Source organism: Megalopta genalis, chromosome 3 (assembly GCF_051020955.1).
Source record: "Megalopta genalis isolate 19385.01 chromosome 3, iyMegGena1_principal, whole genome shotgun sequence".
NCBI lineage: Eukaryota > Metazoa > Arthropoda > Insecta > Hymenoptera > Halictidae > Megalopta > Megalopta genalis.
This window is the reverse complement of record NC_135015.1, coordinates 4,667,747-4,690,962: the sequence shown is the minus strand read 5'-3', so window position 1 is coordinate 4,690,962 and position 23,216 is coordinate 4,667,747. Positions and strand designations below refer to the sequence as shown.

Here is a 23,216-nt window from a genome sequence, read left to right as displayed (position 1 = left end):
TAACGAGCACAGAAAACGGTGCACGTTTGAAAGCGAACCACCGTTAGTTAACTGATGCCGCGCGCTCTTGAAGCACGTGTTCGCGGCGGGAGGATCGATCGATCGGCCGATAAAGGTCGAACGGATTCGAGAAAGATAAATCCCACGGATCAGGCCGTACGTATACCCGGCGCGTCGTGAATATTAAAGCTGCCCGTGGAATGCCATTGTGTGCGATATGAATTCGCAAATCGCGACCGATCGCATCGCGCGCGAATCGGTAGCGAGATCGATGCATTCTTCGTTCCTGTAACGACGTGCTCGTGATAAATGGCGCAGAATTTCTCCGGTCATTTGTACTCTGGACCACTGCTCGTTAAGCGATGGAATGCTATTTACACAGTCGTTTGATCGGTTAATGTCGTTATCTCCAAGATAAAGTTGGAAATAAATGAAGAGTATGCGAATTAGTTGCGTAGCAACCATGAGCAGCATGTTACATGGTTCCTAATGCGCGTCTCGACGTCCATGCATCCACATTTCATTAGGTAGTCAAATGTTGGCGAATGATAAGAACGGCTGCTGGAAATTGACAGAAATTATGTAGACAATTGACGAAACTGGTGTAAAAGAAACGGGAGGAAGGAAACCAACAACTGGGAGTTGAATGGTCGGGCAGCTCCGTTAGCGACGCACAATTTTATCCGAGCAGAAGGAAGCGCAGGACCTTCCCACGAGCATAATCTCGAAATTACGCTAAAACTACAACCTTTCTTTTCCCTGCCTTCCATTCTTCTCCGCTTCTCTTCGCCATTCTTTCTTCCGTTTGTAATTAAAACGGTTTTAGAAGAACTACAACGCAGACGCCATATTTACCCGGGGACAATGAAAATACCTGCAGAAAAACTTAGTCAAATGATTTTAATAAACGAAAAGGATCAGCGTTCGTCCTAGTCTTGATTAAAAAATCTCACACAAATATTGAACCTTGCTTGTATATGCGCAGACTAAGTAGGCACCGACCATTTTTCATTTCGAGAAATCGTCTGCTAACATTTGTTCTGTGAAAATATTTAAGGAAACGCCGTTGGAATCGGAACCGAGAGTGGAGTAAGTACTTTGCTAGGTTAGCTGTTTGCTGGGTCGGTGAACTGAAAAGGTCAAGATTATTCGCTTGGATAAGAGGAAATGCCACGAGAGAAACAAAGGAACGTATTTTAATTCGAACATTCCACTTCGCTACGGCTAAATATGTAAATCGAATCTCGAATTTTCGCCGATTGGACAGTACGTTCTTATTTTTGGAAGAAGATCGCCAGACTTCGAGAGAAAGCAATCCGTGATCGGACTGGATAGACGATAAGCAGATCCTTTCCAGCGACCCCCGCTAACCTTTCACTACCTCGATGGCACGGACACCGAAAAACAGGATGGCGCCGTAGATGATCAGGCCAGAAGGTTCGTTGAACTCGAACCTCGTGCAAAACGTGATCCACAGATTGTGGTTCCTCCTGCGCCCGTGTCATCGAACTCGCTGACAGTGATTCCGAGCTTCGTTCCCAACCTTTCACTCCGAATCCAATCATGCCACAAGCGTGCACAAATATCAATTACAGGCTAAGAATGCGCTACGCCAATTGGGAATTCTATCGCAACTTTACCTCGGAAACAGAGCGCAATTGCAATCCTGTTATTGACTATTTCACCCTTGAGGGCGGTCGTTTCAGGCGATTTGATGGCTACCATGATTTGATGCACTCAAAACGTATCATTTCCTTTTACAATGTGACTTTCTCGGATCTGTATCGATCGATTTATATGATGATTAAATCTGCAATTATATGATGACATCTGTAATGTTTCATGGAATATATGTGCAATATTTGCTCGAAATTAATTCGCGCGACGTTTTATTTCAAAGAAACAAGTTGTGCGAACACCATAGAATTCATCAACCATTCAATGCATCACCAAATCATATGACGAATGCATATGACGTTCATTTTGACGACGGGCTTAATCGCTAAACAGTAGATCTTTATGCAAGATAGACACTTTCTGTATCAGTTGCAAAAAATATGAGTCACGTAAAAATTCTTTTATAATAATAATTAATATAATAATAATTTAATTTAATATAATAATAATAATTAAAAGTATAATTAAGATTATTTATAATAATAATTATAATTTATAATAATTTTAATAAATCGAGATTTAGTTCGACTGACCCGTTTTAACAGGTCATATACACTCGCCGCGGGAAGTATGTTGATAGCTTTTCAAACAAAATTAATTTTTTTCAAATTGATTCAAATGACTTGAATCATTTCAAGACATTTCTGTTATTATAAAAATGATTTTTTAGCCGTATATATAAATAAATTAAAATTAAATTAAAAATAAACTGAAAGCAGCGTATCGATATTCTTCAATTAATTTCGATAAATGCATAAAATCTGCAGTGAGCGATCATCAAGCGTGAATTGGTCGGATGAAGCGTGAACAGTGACAGAACAATTTAATAAATTGTGTCACTCAAAGTGAGGCGTGAATCCCCATTTTTGGCACATGGAAGTGCTTCAAGGCCATCTCCGTCACAGTTCGTTATTTTCGGGTGTCTGCGAGATGCGAATAGGCTGTGTACTCGATGATGTCACTGCTTCAATCATCTACGTATGGCAATCTAGGTGACTCACTCGATGTAAGTAGCAAATGTGCACCTCGGCGCTTCAGACACCGATGCAACTCCCAGTCTGGGGATATCAATTATTCTCGAAGATTATATCGCGCTGCACGTGAAATGATCGAAGTCCCGGGATACTTGGAACGAACCTAAGGAGCTCATCGAACGACAGAGGAGAGGCTCAACCGAAGAGCTTGTTAGGATTTCGTCACCTCGGCGAGCACTTTATTTTCCTTAACTGGATTACGCTAGGCGACGTAATTGAGAGAGGCCGCACGACCTGGAAAACCAATTGACCTAAGTCCAATAAAACGTTGAAACGTGCCCGAGAGAAAGTGTGACATGCCCCGTCACAAGAATCCGTCAACTTTATCGGTGTCGCTCGTTTTAACGGGCTAATCTTTGCCGTATTCATTCGTCTCGAATTAACGACTACTTCGGAATTAATGAAACGCAACAGAACTTGCGCAACTGGATGCATTTAAATGAAATACATTTCCGCGTGATAATCTACGTGTACGACGTGTTTGGAGCAGCTCAATATGTAGCAGAACGAGTCTGGTTATTTTTATAATACGCGTGGTCGTTCGATTTTTATGCATTTGCGGCAAAGCTTCAGGCGGGGCGGAAGAGAGCAAAAATATGAGAGGAATTTATGAAAATTATTAAAAGTAGGATTTATATTTTTCGTGACCAGCACGAGCACGGATTTCATGCAATTATGACAAACAAAATGTAACGTATATGCAAGAGAGTAAAAACGTTAGAGGAATTTACTAAAATTATTAAAAGAAAAAGTTGCAGTATTTGTAACAAAATTGAGTACGAGAAATACTAAACCTAATTCGTTTCTTACAACTTATAAATATAGCTTGTAAATATTTGCAGCCAGATGATGTATAAAAATGGCAATAACTCGATCAATTACTTCTTCGTGCACAGCGAACGATCTAAAATTATCTCCATATTGGGTTCAACGAGAACGCGTTTCCTGTCCGAGTCGTTCGACACGAAAATATTGCACGTTGTAATGCGGGAAAGTTACGACGCGATGTAACCCCGACTGGTGAAAATTGCAAAGAAAAGAAGGCCAAGTTCGATCGCTGGTCAACCCGGCTGGAAAGGAATGCACGCATGTTTCAATGAGAATTCCTGGCCGATCGATTTAATCTCACCCAGTTAAACCTACACGGCCGATTAACTTTAGCGCCGGATACTGTGCTATAAATATGCACGCATTTTCAACATTCCTGCAATGTTATTGCCGGCGTCGATTTTAAAAATAAAACGATACAAAGAGACGTTCCATTTGGCGAATGTAAAATAGAAAAATCCGGCGCTATTGGTGCGCTCGTTATCCGACAAATTGGACACTCGCGATCAGCCAACTATTTTTTCCATGCTCAACGGAGTAAATAAATTTTTATAGAGGCCTATTAATCAAAAAAATATCGATCAATGCTTGCTTGTGTTACTCTAATGGGTCTGTTTGAAATAAACATTCTAGAATAACTTCGTAACACTTTAACCAGGTGTGTACAGGCGACGAAAATTTTTTGTATTAAACTTCAAAATTTATTTTTATCGTAACCCCTCGCCTTACGACCTATTTTCAAAGAAACATGCGTGTGCAGATTTATAATAGGACAGCTAATATTAAATAAAAATTGAAAACTATTCATTCTAAGTTACAATGAAATTAAGAAAAAAATTCTCAACATGATTGAAATTGCTATGAATGAAATTTACAAACTATCGAAATTCCTTTTTGATATTGTTTATTTTCTAATATTTTATTATAACAATATATTGGCATAATTATAGATACAAGAAAAAATAAGAGAATGTGTAAAAATCATAATAATTTTTTTTAACAATTAGATCAAATTTATGTGGTTTTTAAACATCTAAATACGCAGCGAACGTCGCACCGCGTTACCCGTTAAATTTAGGTTTCACAAGGCATAAGAAGATTACAAAAGCAATTGTAACAAATACATTTGTTGATATAGTGATAAATGTTTTCGAAAGTAACATTTCTTTCGAGAAAAATCCCTGAAGGATATATACAATAAATTCTCTCCAATTTTCTCCCAGTTCAGAAACAAAAATGGACAATTTGGGAAGAGGAGATACGATTATTCGAGCCATGCGGCTCGTTTTTATAGTTGTAGACAATCGGTGATTATAAAAACGAGCCGCAAGGCTGGAATAATCGTATCTCCTCTTCTCAAATTGTCCATTTTTGTTTCCGAACTGGAGCAAAATTGGAGAGAATTTATTGTACAGAATTGCATGGTACAGTAAATCCTCTTCAATTGTCCCTCAGTTTCTAAACAAAAGTGAACGATTTGGGAAGAGGAGATACGATTATTCGAGCCATGCGGCTCGTTTTTATAGTTGTAGACAATCGGTGATTATAAAAACGAGCTGGAAGACTCGAATAATCATATCACCTCTTCCCAAATCGTTCACTTTTGTTTAGAAGCTGAGGGACAATTGGAGAGGATTTACTGTACCATGCAATTCCTTTTCAGCAATTCTGAAGAGATTTTGCACATTTGCTTAAAATCTTGCACAGCTAACAAATTAGCACTGGTAGCCATTTTAACTGCAAATAAAAAAAAAGTTGTTGACTCGTACAACGCTCACACTTTTAACAATTTTGAGTGCTGGCTCAGAGTCATCACTCGACCACAACAGATTAAATTCCTCCAGACTAATTGGCAACATCGTTCCAAGGTAACCTGGCCTCAAACGAAGCATACAACTTCATTTGAACCCTAGTTAGTAACATTTCCCATCCACCCACCATCACGATCGCACTTAATAAATCCAAGAAGGGCAAGCCCATCGCCACCAGGCCCATAAAACTGCCATCCGATTCCTGCCGAGCTTTCCTCCCCCAACAATCAGCTACCCCAGCGAACGACACTCCACACCCTCGTCAGAAACGAGCTATTCAAAGTCGGCCGAATAAATTCAAAGCAGTGGCATCTGTCTCGTCGTAACGACGTCTCCAGGCTTCTCGGTTCCGCGATTCCTCTTCGAAGTTGTCCTCGAAACATCCCGCGGGAGGATCAACCCCTGAAGAAACTTCCTTAGAGGCCGGCGATCCCGAATAATCCGGGTGACCGGTCGTGGCCGCACGTTTCATTGCTGCGAGGCGAGATTCTTTACGACGCGGAGCCGTAGGTCGACCCGGTCCCTCGAGGTTAACTCGTTTAACCTTCCCCTGCCATGGTCGGCCGAGATATCGAGGATCTGCTCGATCCAAGATACGTCTGTCGTTCGATCGGGACGCTCTCGTTGGTCCACGAGGTTTCGAGGTCCTGCGTTTTACTTGGGCCCGATATCCTCGCCAGTAACCAACCACCATCGCGATACCAGAACGTCACGATCCAGTTACTCGACCCACTCGACATACCGACACCAGCACGGTACCCGCTCGTGTCGTACCAGGAGGTCGCCGGCTGATCCGTGACAACGTCTTCTTTCGTGTCCCGGCCGAGTTTCGGGCTCGTGACTCTCCCAGGCATGCTCCCCGATCGTCCTGTCAGACAGATCGTCCGTCGTGTCCTTTACGCTGCTCACTCGTGTCCTACGAATTGCCCGATTCAACGGGCACGGGACCATGAGCCATGCTGATGGATGGTGCCTTCCTTCTAACTCAGCTTGCTCGGTTCTTTTAGTAGCATTTACTGTGAAAAAAGAGTTCTGACACGTGCCATCGAGTTAGGGTCATCCGCAAAAATTCAGTTTTCTAACCATAATACTGAATTTTTATTACAAACTGAAATAGCAATCTGCACAGTATTCGGTTTATATTTTATATTACATTATAGACAGTGCGTGATGAGTAGAGTGCGGATTTTATGCGTTTGTGATAAAAATGAGTAGATCAAATACAAAACAGTAGAAACATTTAAATGCGCTGCTGTATTACTGTCAACTGGATAAAATGATTTGAGAGAGATAGAGATAGAGAGAGAGAGAGAGAGAGAGAGAGAGAGAGAGAGAGAGAAGGAGATGTTTGTGTTGCATCACTATCTTGCAATTAGTGTAGACGAGTTTTATTTTGCATACAAATCGGCAATTTAGTGATGAGTGACGAAGAGACTACATAAATGTGTTACATGATAGATGATACGATTAAGATCGGAATAAGTTAGTCGTATATGGATCATGGGAGAGCGAAGTTAAAATTTAGATGATTAACATCAAATTAGAATAATGGTAGGGAAAAAAATTTGTTGCTGTAATTGATTTTGTAGCCTCTTTATATCTTGTGGATTCTAGTAAAGTTTGGTTTGATTGATATATTGGAAAAGAAATGAAGTTTCCAGTGTTAACTATCATTATTGCTTTAGTATTTGCACACGATGCAAACAATCTTATTCTAATAATACCTTTATCATGGCTTTATCTATTTCGTATCAAAGGATAGGCCGAGTTAGGACAATGAATGACACGTGTGAATGCAGTATCACTTATATCTAGGTGATGGAATTGTTCAACCACAGTTTAAAGTTAATTTCTCCACGGCTGGATCAAGCGTGCCTAATTTGTTTATAACCTGCAAAATGCAGTTAAAATACCTGTTTATTTAGAGAGATTATTTTAGTCACAACGTTCGAAAAATAAATATAACGTTGATCAATAAGATGCACAGTTCAGAAGATTTGGAAAAGTGAGAAGCATTGAGAATTAATATATTAAACAGCATATTGAGCAAGAATAATTGTAATAGGAACAACAAAAATGTAATTTTTAGGAGGAAGAGAAAACACTGCTACCTTCGAACTATTAACAAAACTTGATTTATTCTTATCTTTAGACGTAACCAATTGGACGACCATAGCTTAAAATCATAACAAAGTTTTTTTATTTATCACATTAATAATACACAAATTTATGAAGTAAAGAATTGTTTTCAGAGAAAAGCCTGTACGTGTCACATTCTAATTGTAGAAAGAACTGAAAGTACCGATTCTTTAAATCTGAAAGTACTGTAAGTGACAAACTCTCTCTATCGCAAATTACATAAGAATATCAATGTATAGAAATTATAAGAGGAACTAAAATATGTTTCTTTTAGATGATGTTTTAAGTTTCTTATTAGGAGGTATTGCAAGAATTTTTATTTTATGATATTTCAGGTAAACTTTTGTAAAAGTCATGATATTTACTATCCATATATTCCCATACAAAGCTTGGAAGTCTCGCTCTGTTTCAATACTTACTTTTATGTCCTCCAGAACCTAAGTTTTTTCACAGTACATTGCTTGTCCTCCACGTGATGCAATGATACTTACAATGTCTTATTAGCATTATTTATAACTATTTATAAAAAGATATTGTGCCTAAATGGTATACTAACGTATTCCCATTGGCACAGAATATTTTAAAAAGTTTTTTATAAACATTCCTCATATGAGCCGTTTATTTTGAAAGTGGCATAAGTCACTTTGTTTTTAAGTCGATATATTTAAGAGTTTGCGTTTTAACACGTTTAAAAATATGAATGCTAACTTTCGAGAAAATTTACTTGTATTTGTTATCTCAAGATACTGATATTTTTCTCAGTATAAATAATTTCGTTTAAACATTAAAAAATCACCACTTTTCATTATGGTAAAGTGACTTAAGCCACTTTCAAAATAAATAGTTTAGAAAAATGACTAACATATATTAATTTTGTCCGACGTATTTTACTGAAGTGATGTTTTGAAAGGACAGTGATTTACTAAAATTGTTGAATAAATTACATATATAATAATAATTTATACCATGAACATATTTAATATAAAGGTTTCATTTAAGTATTTTTTATTTTAATATTCATAAAATACAAAAATAATTAGTACATTTTGAAACATAAGTATAAGTAATTTATATGAAAATACATCGGTTCAATTTATTTTTCGTCATCAATAGGAGTGATTAAGTCCCCGGAAATCGTGTTTTGTTTCAAATTTTTAAAATAACTATGGTATATTGGGGGTATATAATTAAGCAAGTCCATCATGTCTTTCTATTTTGCTGAAGAAACAGGACGAGATCCAGCGTATAACGGATCCATTTCTATTTGCGAATAACGCCTAGGTCTTCCTCTTTTTGGTGACAAATCCAAAGTTAGAAATTCATCTTTTTCATCTAAAGTTAGTTTATAAAACATTTTATAGCCATCTGCTGGCGGGTCTGGAGGTAGCCGTCACATCACTATAATATAATTTACAAAACTGCACTATTCTCTTTCGCACTTATAAAAATAAGTCCAGTGATCACAACTTTTTTAAAAATACTAAAAATAATTCAATACAATACTTCACACACACTTATCATACGTTTCTACTTCTTTTACACTAAGTCCCGCAATTAATTTCCTGAGTACAGCGACTTACGCCACTTTCAAAATAAACATGTTTGTTATACCGTTAATTAGCAAAACTTCTCTCGAACAAATCTCAATAGTTCTCAACTTATTGATTGCAAATATTTTTTAAATGAAAAGATACCGTTCAATTGTAATTAGTGTTATCATTAACTCGATTTTTTTGAAAAAGTGACTTATGCCACTTTCAAAATAAACGGCTCATATGTCCAGTCTGCCTCGGTACAATTCGCAGATCTTTCGAACGACCTTTATTTTTCATTCTTCACGAAGAAATTCAATCGATAATAACTGTATAATTGTCTCAGAACTGTCGTACTGATATCGTGCTGCACGATATTGATGGCTGTTTGTAAAAGCGTGCGATCAAAGGATTAGTCGACGTTACAGTTGAAGAAGTCTCCTGTGTATAAGCTACTTGAAGTTGTAAAAAGGGGCCGTTCATTCGTGACTGAGTGGGAGTTGGTATAGTACCTTCAGACAATGGCTCATGAAAATAAAAACTCGCTCTTGAAGAACTGTGCTTCGCAAAATAAAAATTGCAGGGATATTCTCCATTTAATAATGCAAATACGATACTATACATGTAAGTATAAACTTGCATAGAATAGAATAGTTTCTGTAATTAACAGTAATTCGCAGACTGTAGATTCTTTAAACAAAACACAAATCTCCAGCATCAATTTCAAAAAACTGGAACATCATTTTAAATTTCGCTTACTCACTTTTGTCGTAAATGCATAAAATCAATGATTAATCTACAGGAAAATGTTCCGACGAAACGAAAAGGGATCGTTGACAAGAATCGGATGGGAATTGAGGCGACAGAATCAGTTGTGCTAGTACATATATAATATATATTATATTTCCATAATATATCGGTACATGTACATCCACCTTCCGATACGATACGATAACATCCATTATTGTATTTTTCAATTTATAATTAGTATGCATAAACGTGGATACGTACATACACGTTTCAAGATTCAATAGGGGAGGAACGTACCTCCGAAATAATTCTTTCTTCTGATCGACAAATCAATTCGACAAATTTCAATTACTCTACGTATGTATATACGCGCGGTCATCTCCGCGGCCGACGAATTAGAGGGGATGGAACACTGTCGTCTGGTTGGGAAAAAGTGGCTAGAAGAAACACCAATCAGAGAATAGTGTTCCAACAGGATCTTCGGATTGTCCGTCGAGGGTTCGTCGAACACGTTCTCCGAATTTCTTTCGCCGCGCGAACGAAGATGGCGCGTCTTGAGGCCAGAGAATCGGGACAGAAAAAGTATCCTCGGAATTTACCGCACTTTGCCTCTCCTATGGTAAATTTGTACAAGTTTCTTTCCTACTTAATGAAATCAATCGCAAAGATCGGATGAACGATCGTTTCGCCAGGAACTGAAACATAGGAACTCAAGGGAATCATCGAAATCCCCGTTAATTCGGCCACTCCATCTGCATCTTTCCGCATTGTTTTACCATATTGACATAATCTTGCGAACGTTCTAAATGATCGTCAAACCAACCAAATAATTTTACATTCGACAACAGAAAGGATCTTCTAGTTTGACGACTCTCCGACATTTCACTGTCGCCCGCACAGCGTCTGCCTTCTGGAAGTTTGCTTTCTATGTCCTTTTACTCTTTCCAGTTCGATCTGCATCGTTCAAACATACCAGAATAATCGAACTAACGTACTAAACAATCGTTAATCCAGCACAATAATTCAACAATCGATAAAAAGGAGAATTATTCGCGCAAAGTCTGCCACCTAGAAGACGACTTTCTGTGTCATCAAATGTTTCCTATTCCAACTGCATCATATCGTGACATATTAAAATATTCTAGCAAACGTTCTAGGCGATCGTTAATCCAACGAAATAATTTGATAATCGTCGAAACAGAGAATCTTTCTGAAAAGTCGCTTGCGTTTGCTAGTACAGCAACTCTCCGCCATGTTATTATCATCCGCGCAGAGTCTGTTGGAAGACAGCTTCCTATGGTCACGAACTTTTCCTCTCTACTAAAAGAAATAAAGTTGCGAAGTCCGACTTTGTGCCATTCTTCGGTGCTTCGATGGGGTTTCCGTGTTCGCAACAGATCGCGAAAGGCCTCAAAGTGCGCGTTAAAAAGCGAAGCTCGGACTGTAAACGGAATGCGAGAAGGAATCGTTCCATCCGCGGGAGAGGATAGAAAAACTTTATTGTCCGAAGAGCTGTTCAAAGAAGAGATGGGCGAGACGGCGGTGGCATTACAATAACAGAAGCCAGTTGGCGCTGTATAATGTCGCGGGTGAAACGAAACGGGAAAGATAAAAACGGAGAATAAACTCGCGGCGAATTTGTTAGCCGAGTATTGCACGCGAGGGAGGTAGATACGAGACGTGCACCGCACGGAAACAAAAAACGAAAACGGACAACAGAGAGTAAAGAACATCGACGAGCTAACTCCGGAATAATTCGCATGAAAAATTCATCTCCTGCGGAGTTTCTGTTCGAACGGTTCACCGACTCGACGATGGAGCGAATAAAACGCGAATAAAGGAACTGGTCTAATGTCAGCAGCAATTATTTAAACAAATTCCCGTTCGCGCATTTCGCGCGACATCTGCTGTTTGCGTTTCACTGTTTTCGTCTTTTCAGCAATTGCAGTTGATTTTCGAACAATGACATTCAAAACACGCAAAAATTTGTTGAAATAATCCGCTGAATAAATACTAAATTCGGAGACAAAGGGTTAACGCGTTCACTGCCATGAACTAAGACACTTGAAACTTCGCAAAACATCAACCGCTACGATCGTGTAACGTTATTAAACGCCAAGCAATTTTTCCATCGAGAGCAAACTCATTAATCGATTTACACCGAGCTTTTAAACATATAATCTTGATTGATAGTGAACGTGTCAACCCTTTGCGCGTGAATCTATCCAACTTGTGCCATCATCTTTGATTATCGATGCGTCTTTTGATTTATCAGAAACAGATCAAGGTTGACGTTCGCCAAGTTTCAGATGTTAAAGGTGTCTTGTATTTCTAAAAAGATAAAAAGAAGAACGAAGAGCACAAGGGATCAGATCTGATCTAGGGTATGAAACGATCGCGAGAAATCAAAGGAACTTCGAGGTAGTCGGTAATTAAATGATGTCGTTGCGAGTTTTTTGCGTCGGGCGTCGCTCGGATGAGTGACGTTTTTAGCCCCATTTCTGGAAGACGCCGGCCCGCTGGCACCGGCAGTTCGAGCCCCACAAGTTGCACCTGCAGCTGGAGCTGTGGCAACAATCTTTCGGCCGGTGGTCACAGTTTCCGGCTCGTTTTATGCAGGCTCGCCTAAACAGGTAAATCAACGAGGAACGTCTATTCGGGATTAGGGGTATCAGAACAATGCCTTGTCGTGACATCGAGACACCGACACGGGGATAGGAGGGAAGATGGCGGCTGTCCAATCAAGCCTTTCGCATCTCCGGGAAGACATCTTGCGGAGCGACGTTGTTTTCGACACTTCGTGAGAATCAAAAGCTTGTCTTTTTATCAGAACGTACGAAATACATTTGATTATAAGTAGACTAGTGGATCTTCGTGCAATTTCCCATTTTCAGTGGCTATTTCTTAACTGGAACGTGTTCTTGCATTTCGTAACGCATAAAGATTATTGGAAAACATACGTCACATCGCTAGATGCCTCAGGGATTCGGAGTTTGGGTACACCAATCAATAATCCATTCTAATCAACAAGTTATTATCTATTAGATAGACAGAAAGTCGTTATATCAGTTCTTATAATATATGTGGCTCATTTTGTTGAAATATACTTTAGCATCATGTAGTGTATTCATTTATTTCAAATATTTAATTTCGTACAAAATATTAACGTTAAAGTCGCTAACTAAGTCACAATAGCTAATCTGTTTACTATACTTTTGGATAAAAATTAAAAGACGTTACTCGTACAGTAACTTGGATCATTTATCATCGGATTTGTTGGAAACCGACGCAAAGTTTGTGAATATCACGATGAGAATAAATTATTGGTTCAGATACTCTTCATTCGCTGCAACATTAAAGTAACGCACAAGTATGATTCGCTCGTCACAGCATGTATTTCCACGCAACAAGGGTTAAAAGTGTTTGAGGGGATGTATAGATGAGATTCATGAGAAAGATGAGACGGGGATGGAAATAGACGACACAGAGTAGTAAATACTCACTTTTGTTGGGCTGCTCGTAACAGATTTTCTAATGCATTATCTGTATAATCGGTGTCTACATCCTGTAGACCATCTTCTTCTGCAATAAGCCAAAAAGTGCGATATTAATCATCTGAGACGATAGATTTCAATGATTTTATAAAACGAGAGCTAGCCTTTAAACCCTCGCACGTTACCAAGCGAAAAATCATTTATTCTCTCCGTTAACCATCCGTCTACTGTGCCGTAGTCACGGCGAGCAAGAGTGGTGAGAAGGGATGTAAATATATATTAGTAGAATTTCAATTTGAGGCAGAAATGTCTTCAACACAGGAGGCTACGCTTCAGTAGTCGGAGGATTAAACACTGTAAATGCTTCGTTTCTCCACAATTGCAATTTATCGCGACGATTGGTTAAAATATGAGCGTATAGAACACAAATTAAAATATGAGAAAAGAAGAATATGTTAAATGAAGATAGCATCAACTAGCATAGAGTTCAAACGTGGGAGGGTAGAACACAATTAGTGTATTAAAGAGAATCTCTCGTGTAACAATTTTCAAAAATTAATTAGAAAATAGAATTGCCAGTTTCGTGAGCGAAATTTAATCGAAACACAGTTTCAAATATCAAATGCATCAAGTTTCGGAGCATCGCTTGACAATAAATTTAAGTGACGGGCGGTTCTGCGCGTCTTTTCTATCCGAGAACGGCGCCGAGCCATATATTCCCACCAATCGGGAGAAAATGTCGACCGGAAACCTTTGGAAAAGCAATTTACAGGATCGTCGGAAAGTATCAGTCGGGGAATCAATCTTCCAGCAGGGGGAACGTATCGTTTAACAATCGATTAATCACCGACGCGACAGATCGTTAACGGGCTTTTAAAGACTAGCTCCGGAAGGGATGAAAATAAAAAGGATCTTTTGTCGGATGTGTTTAATTGTCGCACGAAAATCGCATGGGTGTGACATCTCCCTTTATTCTTGGTATTTAGGTGACTCAATCGTTCCGTGAGTAACGACTAAGGACTGTGAGCTACCGCAGCACGCTCCGCGGGAATGCAAAGCGGATTACATGGGACTTGGAATCACCCAAGATATCTGCTTGCACGAAGGTCAGAGGTGCCGTCATACTGCCACCACTATTTCGTCACCGAGCTGAGCGATCCTTCATTTATGCAAAAACTTGTAAAACTTGTAAAACTTGAATTTTTCTATGAGACTGCTTTCGTTGCCCACAAAATGGTCCATTTCTAGAGGTCAATTTAGTTTTTTTTGCGCTTGATAAAAATAATTGATAATTTAATGTGAGAACTACGAAATGAGGATGGAACTTGCATAACTTTCAACCGAACAAACGTAACATTATCTTACTCTGGAAGAAGTTCATTGATGAAAGCATTCATTAATATAATCTATCAAAAAAACTACAGAAATGTAATGAATTGTTAAAAATTAGAATAAATGATTGGAACTTTTTTTTAGATGATAGAGGATCACAGAGGCTACACAATGATCAAACTACTTTGTTACAATTTTGCTATCACTTTGAATGGCAAAACAAAATAAAAGATTCTTGTTTTTTAACTTTTCTATCTGAAATTATAATGAAAATTTGTAGATCTCGGTAAGATATATGCATGCTGAAAACTTCATCGAAATCGGTTATCGCAAAGTCAGGTTACAAGCGTTGAAAGATTTTAAAAACTGCAAATTTCTCACACTTATTGGTCGAAAGTGTCAAGAATAGCGACAAAACTGCGATTTTTGCGATCTTAAATTGTTTACAGCTTGTACGAAGGTCAACCGATTTCTTTGAACAGATTCGGTTTTTAACATACACATAACTTATCGAGATTTACAAAACATATTTTAAAAATTTTCGTTACAGGCTCAGATAAAAAAGTTAAAAAAACACGAGCTTTTTTATTTTCTTTTGTCATTCTAAGCAATAGAAAATTTTAAAAAAAAATGCATTCTAGTTATGGTCTAGTAAACTGATCGCTCTATCATCTAGGAAAAAATCAAATTGTTTAGTCCAGTTCTAAAATAGTTATTGCGTTTTGAAGAGTGTCCGAATATTAACGGGAGTCACAGTATAAAGGGAAAATGAACAATCATGCTTCACTAGTATTAAAAAAATTCATTAACTTCAGTGTACAAGCATTAAAAGTGGAATGATCACAGATCCATTTATTTCGTAAAAATAAATTGTAGTACTAAAAATGCACTATGGAAATTGGAAAGCTTCAGTGACGAAAGCTAAATGCCTTCACCTGCAGAATCGTCGGTAATTCCTCCGATCAGTGGGAAACCCGTAAAAGTAACGTGAAAGAAGCACCACGATATGTTATTGAATTTATGATTCCATGATTCGCTCCGGGATCGGTTTATTTGCATTCATAGACAGTAGGGCGAAAAGTGGGACGAAAAGCAGTAAAGTAAAAAGGTCGAATAAAATTCACGGTCGCGGAGTTTTCGTCGTCGTAAAACACGTGCGCGAGGGTTTGCGACTGAATAAGGGAAAAGCGTTCCCCAACAATGTAATATTCATCCCGCGACATTTCGTCGTGCGTCAACAAGGGGACAACTTCTAATCAACGAATTAGAGAAGTTCCGAAACATTATTCTGAATTCTTGATTAATCCTCCAGTCAACTGGTTCACAAAAGTTCAGCCGGGATTCGTGATTAATCAGTCTATTAGTTTACCAAAATCTAGAATTTGCATTAACATCGACTGAAGATCCTGCAAGTAATAATATATCCTGCATGTAAATAATATCCTTGATTCTGGTAGTCCTTAAAAATAAGGATTTGGATGATCCTTCAGTCAAATTGGCGCAGAGAATTTTCAATTTGCACGAACATGGGCAGAGAAACACGAATGAATTTTTTCCAGACGAAATTCTTGGCCAATCCTCCAGACAATTAGCCCAGACAAATTTTCATTTGCACGAAGACGAAAACTTTTCCAGAAGAGATTCTTGATTAATTCTTCAATCGATCAATCCACAAAAACAATTTTACTCCGTTATCGAGCATTGGTGCAAAATATCGACTTTACCGACTAGTCGAAGAAGGTCAGCGTAATAGCAAGAAGTGAATTGTAATTCGCAAGGGTACGCGCGTCCTTTAACAAGCACGTTTCGCAGACCCTTTTTGAAAAGCGCGTCACGTAAACAGACTACTTAACGCGATGCGAATATTAAACACACCGCGTGAAAACCTTGAAGAAAATCTTCAACTCTATTTTCCATCCCCTTTCGCGAAAGCTGGATGCAAAACTGACTGCATGCAACATTCCCGTGGAATTAATCGCGGCGAATAAATGTCAACATGGCTTCGGCGTGTCTGTCAAAGTATGTAAATGATAGGAAACTTAATCTCTCAGAGTTTGCTTTTAATTTAGTCATTTAAATGCGCTGGTTTACATTTGATTTGAGTAAGACGAACACTCGGATAAAATACTGCACGATTTAAAACATATACAGAAAACATAAAATGTGTAAGTGAAAAATCAGAGATCTGTCTTCAAATATTATGAACAATCGTTGAATGAAAAATTTAAATAATCTCGCAAACTACTCACTGTAAAATTTGAACAGAAAGAGACATATTTCCTCTCAAGGAAATATTGATATTCACAGAAGAGATTCTCTGCATGAGATCACTGCATGAGATTGCGAATCTCTATGCAAATTTTCATAAAAATCAAGATAAGAAACAAATTCAATTTACCAACTAGAAAATTCTCTACTGCAAATGTAAAGCAATTTTTATCCATGTAAAAGTTTGCTTAAATATTAAAAATACGTAAGTATCATAAATGCATAAGGATCCACAATCTACCGACGACAATTTGCAGGGAAAGTGTCGTGTTGACCGTTATTTAAAATACCATTGTCAAAGGTCCAGTTTAAACGAGAAATTATGTATAATGTAGAAATTTCCTCGCATTAAAAAAATGAGCGAACACCGTGAATGCATAAAAGGATCTGACTACGACCTGCATTAACATTTTCCAGAGACTCAAAGCGTCATTTCCATATACAGTAAATTCTCCCTAATTCGCGCTCAGATTGTGCACAAAAATGGGCAATTTGGAAATAATCGTATCTCCTGTTCCCAAATTGTCCATTTTTGTGCGCAACCTGAGCACGAATTAGAGAGAAATTGCTGCACCATTCTCAAGGTCCAGTTTAACCCGAGAAAGATAACCTACGTCGCAGAGGCGCCTGCGAAGACTGTTGATTTTTGTTAATTTTTCATAGAGGTCTAGTGATTTAAGTTTAAAATTACTTAAAATATAAAAAAATATAATATAAATGCATTTTATTTTTACAATAATGCCAAACCTTTAAAATGACTAGATTAACTTAAATAAATATCCATTGTTAGTATAAAATTGACGCCTTAGAAAAGCATGCGCCTCTGAAGCGTATGGTTATCTTTTACGTACGTTGTCATATGGTTATCTTTCTAGGGTTAAGGAAGAAGATCCCGATCGAATGTTACAGTGATTCAAGTAATCTATGATTCACTGCGAGGACCGCTATGGAACCCCGAAACCAGCAAAGAATTCATTAATTTTTTCGAGGTAATCCCGACAGGATTCGCGGAGGCTTCATACTACACAGACCAGCTGTACACGCAATGACAATTCGTTATCTTCGCTTCCTCCATTTTCTTGGTCCTCGGTATTCCCATCGACGGCCTCCGGGATTAAGATAATCCGACGTGACGTCTTCTCCCTCTTACCTTTCCCGACCACCCTCTCTTTCTCTCTATTGGCATTGCCCCGAGGATGTTGCCAATGTTTCAATATTCCCTATGAAATTATGAAACCTTCCTTCGGGTGCTGTCGCGAACATTTTCTCCGTCGAAGCTGATCGAACCCAACCTAAGCTATCGACGAACGTTCGTGACCTGCCGCGCGATTTTTCGGATTGATTTTAGCTACTTGTTGCGCGGGATCGAGAGGGATGTGCACGAGAGGAATGCTGTTATTCAAGTTCATGCTGTATTAAATGAAATTCGAATTATTTCTTATTAATTGACGCGAGGTATAATTTGTCTTAGATTGCAGATTGTGGGGCTGTCAGTCTTAAATCACTTCATGCATTCGTACGAGTCATAGACTTAACGAAGGTGTGACAATAGGAGAACTCATTGTTGAATAATTTTAATGTAATGCACAGTGATATGCTGATCTCCGTTTTACGAAGAGTACTGAACGTTTTGAAATTATTTCTGCTACTTAAATTGTCTGTTACTAAAAATTGTCTATATTCAATAATAATATAATAATATTCAATAATAAAAATATTCAATAATAATTTTCATTTTAATAAGACTACTGAATATTTTACAAATTCTATTTGAATATTTTGCAAATGCTTTCATAAACATTTGTAACAATGTCTACTTTCTTCTAGCTTGTAAAAGATCTACCTTGGAAACTTTAATAAAATCTGAACATTGAGAGATAATCATCACCAATACCTCAGGGTATTATTACAGAATTTTATTTGAAAGCACAGATTGAAGCCCTGCAACGGCGCTAATTGCAGAACTAATTCTCTAGAAGTGTTATCCCCGAAAGCTGCTTACGCGGCGCGGAACAGAATTCCAAGAAGAACGTGGATTCGTTGGATCAACATTTTCCCTTGTTTACGAGAACACACGATACCTTTAATTTCCAGCCGACTTAAGGAACGCGGAGAAACTCAGAGTAAAATGTACGATCCCGAGAGAGTGGCATTGTAAGTAGAACGCCGAGCTTCGGTGGATTTTCCCGCAGTCTAGGAATTTCTATATCCGTTCGAGGAAACGCATCGAAGAGAATGGCTAAGAAGGAGAAGCGTGGTTTACGTAACGAGACATCCTGATTATTTCGTGATTTACATCCCCGCGGTTGGCACGTCGACGCATAAATTCCGCGCGAGCAACGTGCGGGACAAGTTCCGGCATTATGATCGCGTTCATTATGCCACGCTGAACTCGAATCGCACACCAAATATCGTAACCCTGTTCACAATTATAAATAACGCTCTCGGCAGTTGTTACTAATTTTTATTTTAAAATGATAAGAAATGATAACGTGAAACACAAAATAGTAGAAACACTGGGAGAATATAAGAGAGATGCTATTTTAAAATTACTAAGATTATACGAAGAAATAAAATTTCTGTGCAATTTCTGTTCGTTGTAATTGACGCGAAACATTTTTATTTCGCATAGGGGTCCGCGGTCTAATCATAGTAACCTGTGAATTAAAAATTTTAACCTGGACGATCATGAAATTGTGCACGATGTAAATGCAGAACGGCTTTAGTTCAATTCTGAATGATTGTTCATTTAATCGATCATTCAATCATTTGCGATTACACATGTTATTGTTCGTAATTAAGAATATTTATCGAGGCGCACGTTTCTTGTTAATTCTGTTTGTAGGCATGTAAAAGTGGATGATCCTTCTCCATGAGATGTAATTTATTTGTATCTGGATTATCAATTATGACTTTCACGCGTGCTTTTGTTATGTGTCACTTGATTAAGAGCTCCTATAATTCCTTTAAGTTCACCAGTGGACGATTGTGCATTTTGTTACGTGTCTTGGAGTGAGAAGTGTGTAGGGAAGCCCTCGAAATTAATTAAACGCACGTTCAATTAAAGCGCAATGCAAGGGCGATCGCAGCTTGATGCTGATGCAATTTTATTCGCAATCGTCACCCCTTGCGTAATACATTTCGATCGAGTGCTGATACCATCGTATCAATTGGCTGGCGTCGATAACAATGTAACAGGGAACGTTGTTAAAAGAAATGAACAGCTAATAATTTAACCGAAGTACTTAATTAGTTATATAAACCTATACGAACTTCGATCATTACGTTTTAAGGTAATTTACAATGACATTATAACCCCGATTCTGCTGAAAGTATGAGACTGTTTGATATGCTCCTTTTCGAAAAAGTTGTCAAAATTGATTCCAGAGGCAGAGTCTTGTAATAAATAACCAATATTACATAAATATTCGATGATAACTGTGCTTTTGCTTTCTCAATGTAAATATTTTATTTAAAATTATTAAATGAGATCGTGGACGTACATCGCTATAATTTTTTATGTATTTATTGGAAGGATAATTGGAATAACTATGAAATAAATATTGAAAACATGTCAAGAATTTTGAAACACAGTTGCGTTATTTTGAAATTGTTAGAATTCATAAGAAAATAAATAAATGCACATATAGTCTCCCGCAATTAGCGTGGGCAATGTGAATTTTGCATAAAAATCCACAGCTGTGTAACGCTTGCTGACTGTGTCCCCATTTCCTCACGGACGCTACACTAAACAAAAGAAGAAAAAAAAACAAGAGAACAGCGCCGAATATGTTACCAATTATTTCGGCTTTTTGAGGTGAACCATTTTTGTAAAAATGACAGAAAGAAATGTCAAAAGCACAATGTGATAATGCTCGCTGACTGCGGCCCCACTTTCTTGGAGCACCGTACGATTTGCAATTCAAACGATTCCATAATAATTCCCTATCCCGCGCCATCATAGTGTATCTCGTTCGCGGAATTATGACAGATATAGGTCTCGTCACGGTGGTTCCAGCGCTATTACTCTTCGCCGTATAAAAATATTAAACCACCAGGGGTGTCCGAAATGAAATTCCATTCATCTATCTATTTAGCGCGTCAACTCCCTACGGTTTTGTACTCAATTACTATAGCAGCTGCCGAGCGATGTGTGCGCGTGTACGTGTGGTATCCTGAAAAGGTATCCGTAGCCCCCGTGACAAATAATCATTAACGAACTAATACGTTTAAAGCATGTCAACTCCAGGCTATCGTGTAACTCAGAAATAAACCTCCATATAAAAACGAAATATCGAACTTTGATTCTGAAAATAACCAATATTGTTCCCGGCTTTAAAATAGTAATCATTGTTCGCAGCTCTAATTTTATGCCGCGCGTCTGTCTTGATTAGCGTCACGCCGGTCTCCACAATTAGAATTGTGGGCTGGTTTTAGCTGGGAATCCAATCGAAATGATCGACTCGAAAGGCTTTCTAATCGTGGTCCTCAGTTCTGCATAGTTTTCGTTCGAATTCGAGAACAAGATGTATTTTGGTTGTTCGGAAATGATCGATAAGTTCCTGAAGAAAAGACGACCAAGTAACGAAATATTTCAATCAAAATTTATCATTTTTATTTTAAACACGAGATGTTATACCGTATCCTCAGCGTAAAAATTAATCAAAATCCAAATGTTCAAAAGATTTCATATTTACAACCAGCTTGCAGAACGGACGCAAAAGTTGCAACACAGAAAATTTGTCCAGAGTCAGGAGAAATCCACAAAATTGAAAAAAAAAATGTAACTTTTTTGTAGAATAAATGATAAATGATTTTTACAGAATTTTTCTTTCGACTCGATTCGAAAAATGTTATTTTCTTTTCAAACAATCACGCGATGAAGATATTTCCTCAAAATAACAAACATACAACCACGCTATATAAAATATAAAGAAAATGAAGTCCCTTGGAATTTCCGCCCCGTGCAATTTGTTGCAGACCCAACAAACTGCAGAACCACGGAAGGTGTCTCTCCCAGAGGAGCGAAACGGGATGAAGGAAGATCGTAGATTGCGCAAAGAACGCAGACCTGCATGGGTCTTAAGAATAATATCAACCAAACAATAATAGCAACCCTTCGTTGCCACGAGCCAACAACTACCCCTTTCTCGATCCATTAGAACAGATTCCGTGACAGGAATTCGTGCAATTGAATTTTCATCCCCGACGAACCGCTACCATCTGTTCCACGTGAAAAACTAGCAATCCCCCTCTCTAGCTACCAAAGAACAACCCTATAGCGACACTCACCCCCTGAGAAACCTTGACCGCAAGTCCAGTTTCTCGGAGCTCGTTCTCCATTCACGATCCTTCGGAAATGAACAACAAGGGTGGCGCGATACTCACCTTCGTCGTCGATGTACGGGCTACCCAGGGACCTGTCGGCGAGCAGTACCAGGAAGCAGAATAGCCAGAGTAAACAGAACTTCATGATTCCAATGGTGTTCCTCGGCGGTGATATCAGTTTCGGGGGTAGTTGGTGGTTGCGTTTAGTCCTTGTGTTCGGTGAAACAATCCTCGTGGATGTTGCGTACCCTTCCCAGTCCGTAGCCGGAGTGCAAGTGAGGTTTCCACACCGGTCCGGTAGCTTATATAGACGCGGGAGGCGTGGCGACTTGCCCCCACGAGGATCTCGTTGCGGAGAGCGAGACCAGAGGATAAGACTTCGGGGAAATTCTACGGTCGCTGGTGGTGTCTGGACACCGTCCCGATGGTTTCGCAGGACATCTGGATCGAAGGGGGATGACTATCTGCCCGATGGCCAGCTGGACTCTTTCGGAGATGCCTAACCACCCTCTTGCAACGCGACCACTTCCTAATTTTCTTTCCTCCGATCCTTGAAACTGCTACCCTCCCGCCAGTTGTTAGATCAGCATCTACAAGGTTTGTAGATCCAGTCACACCTTTTTACTGATTAAATTCACCCTTTCGCTGGTCAAATTTAGCTTCAGCTAGCATGGTGGTTGCTCATTTTGCCTCCCCTTTCAATTTTCAAAAGTGCTACCCTCGGAAGAAATTATTCGACCAGACGAATCACAGTGTCTGCAGGGTTTGTATTACAAATTCGCCCTTTTCAAAATTCACTTCACCTCTTTGTACATCAAACCCACCCCTTGCCACAACAGCATTTACCAACTATTCCTTTTCCTACGATCTTCAAAAATACTACCCTCCTGGAAAAGAAATGATGCGACCAAACAAATGAAGCATCTACAGAGTTCACATAACAAATTCACCTTTATTCAAATAAAATTAACCCGTTTACAAATAGAATTCCCCGCTTTGCAAATAGAATTCCCCGCTTTGCAA

General features: G+C 38.6%; 1 protein-coding gene across 2 annotated transcripts; it reads right to left on the bottom strand.

Annotated features, from left to right (window-relative positions):
* Positions 1-9,902: 9,902 nt before the first annotated feature.
* Positions 9,903-22,479, bottom strand: LOC143258993 (xibalbin-1). 2 transcript variants are annotated; one of them, XM_076519682.1, is made up of 3 exons: positions 22,254-22,479; positions 13,275-13,353; positions 9,903-12,423 (listed from the first exon to the last, which is right to left on the bottom strand). In XM_076519682.1, exons 1-3 carry the CDS (start codon positions 22,336-22,338, stop codon positions 12,261-12,263), a joined length of 327 nt encoding a protein of 108 aa, XP_076375797.1. In that variant the 5' UTR covers positions 22,339-22,479; the 3' UTR covers positions 9,903-12,260. The 2 variants fall into 2 exon arrangements, with proteins under 2 accessions (XP_076375797.1, XP_076375798.1); XM_076519683.1 differs by having other exon boundaries at positions 9,903-12,396; positions 22,254-22,478.
* Between the last annotated feature and the right edge of the window lie 737 nt (positions 22,480-23,216).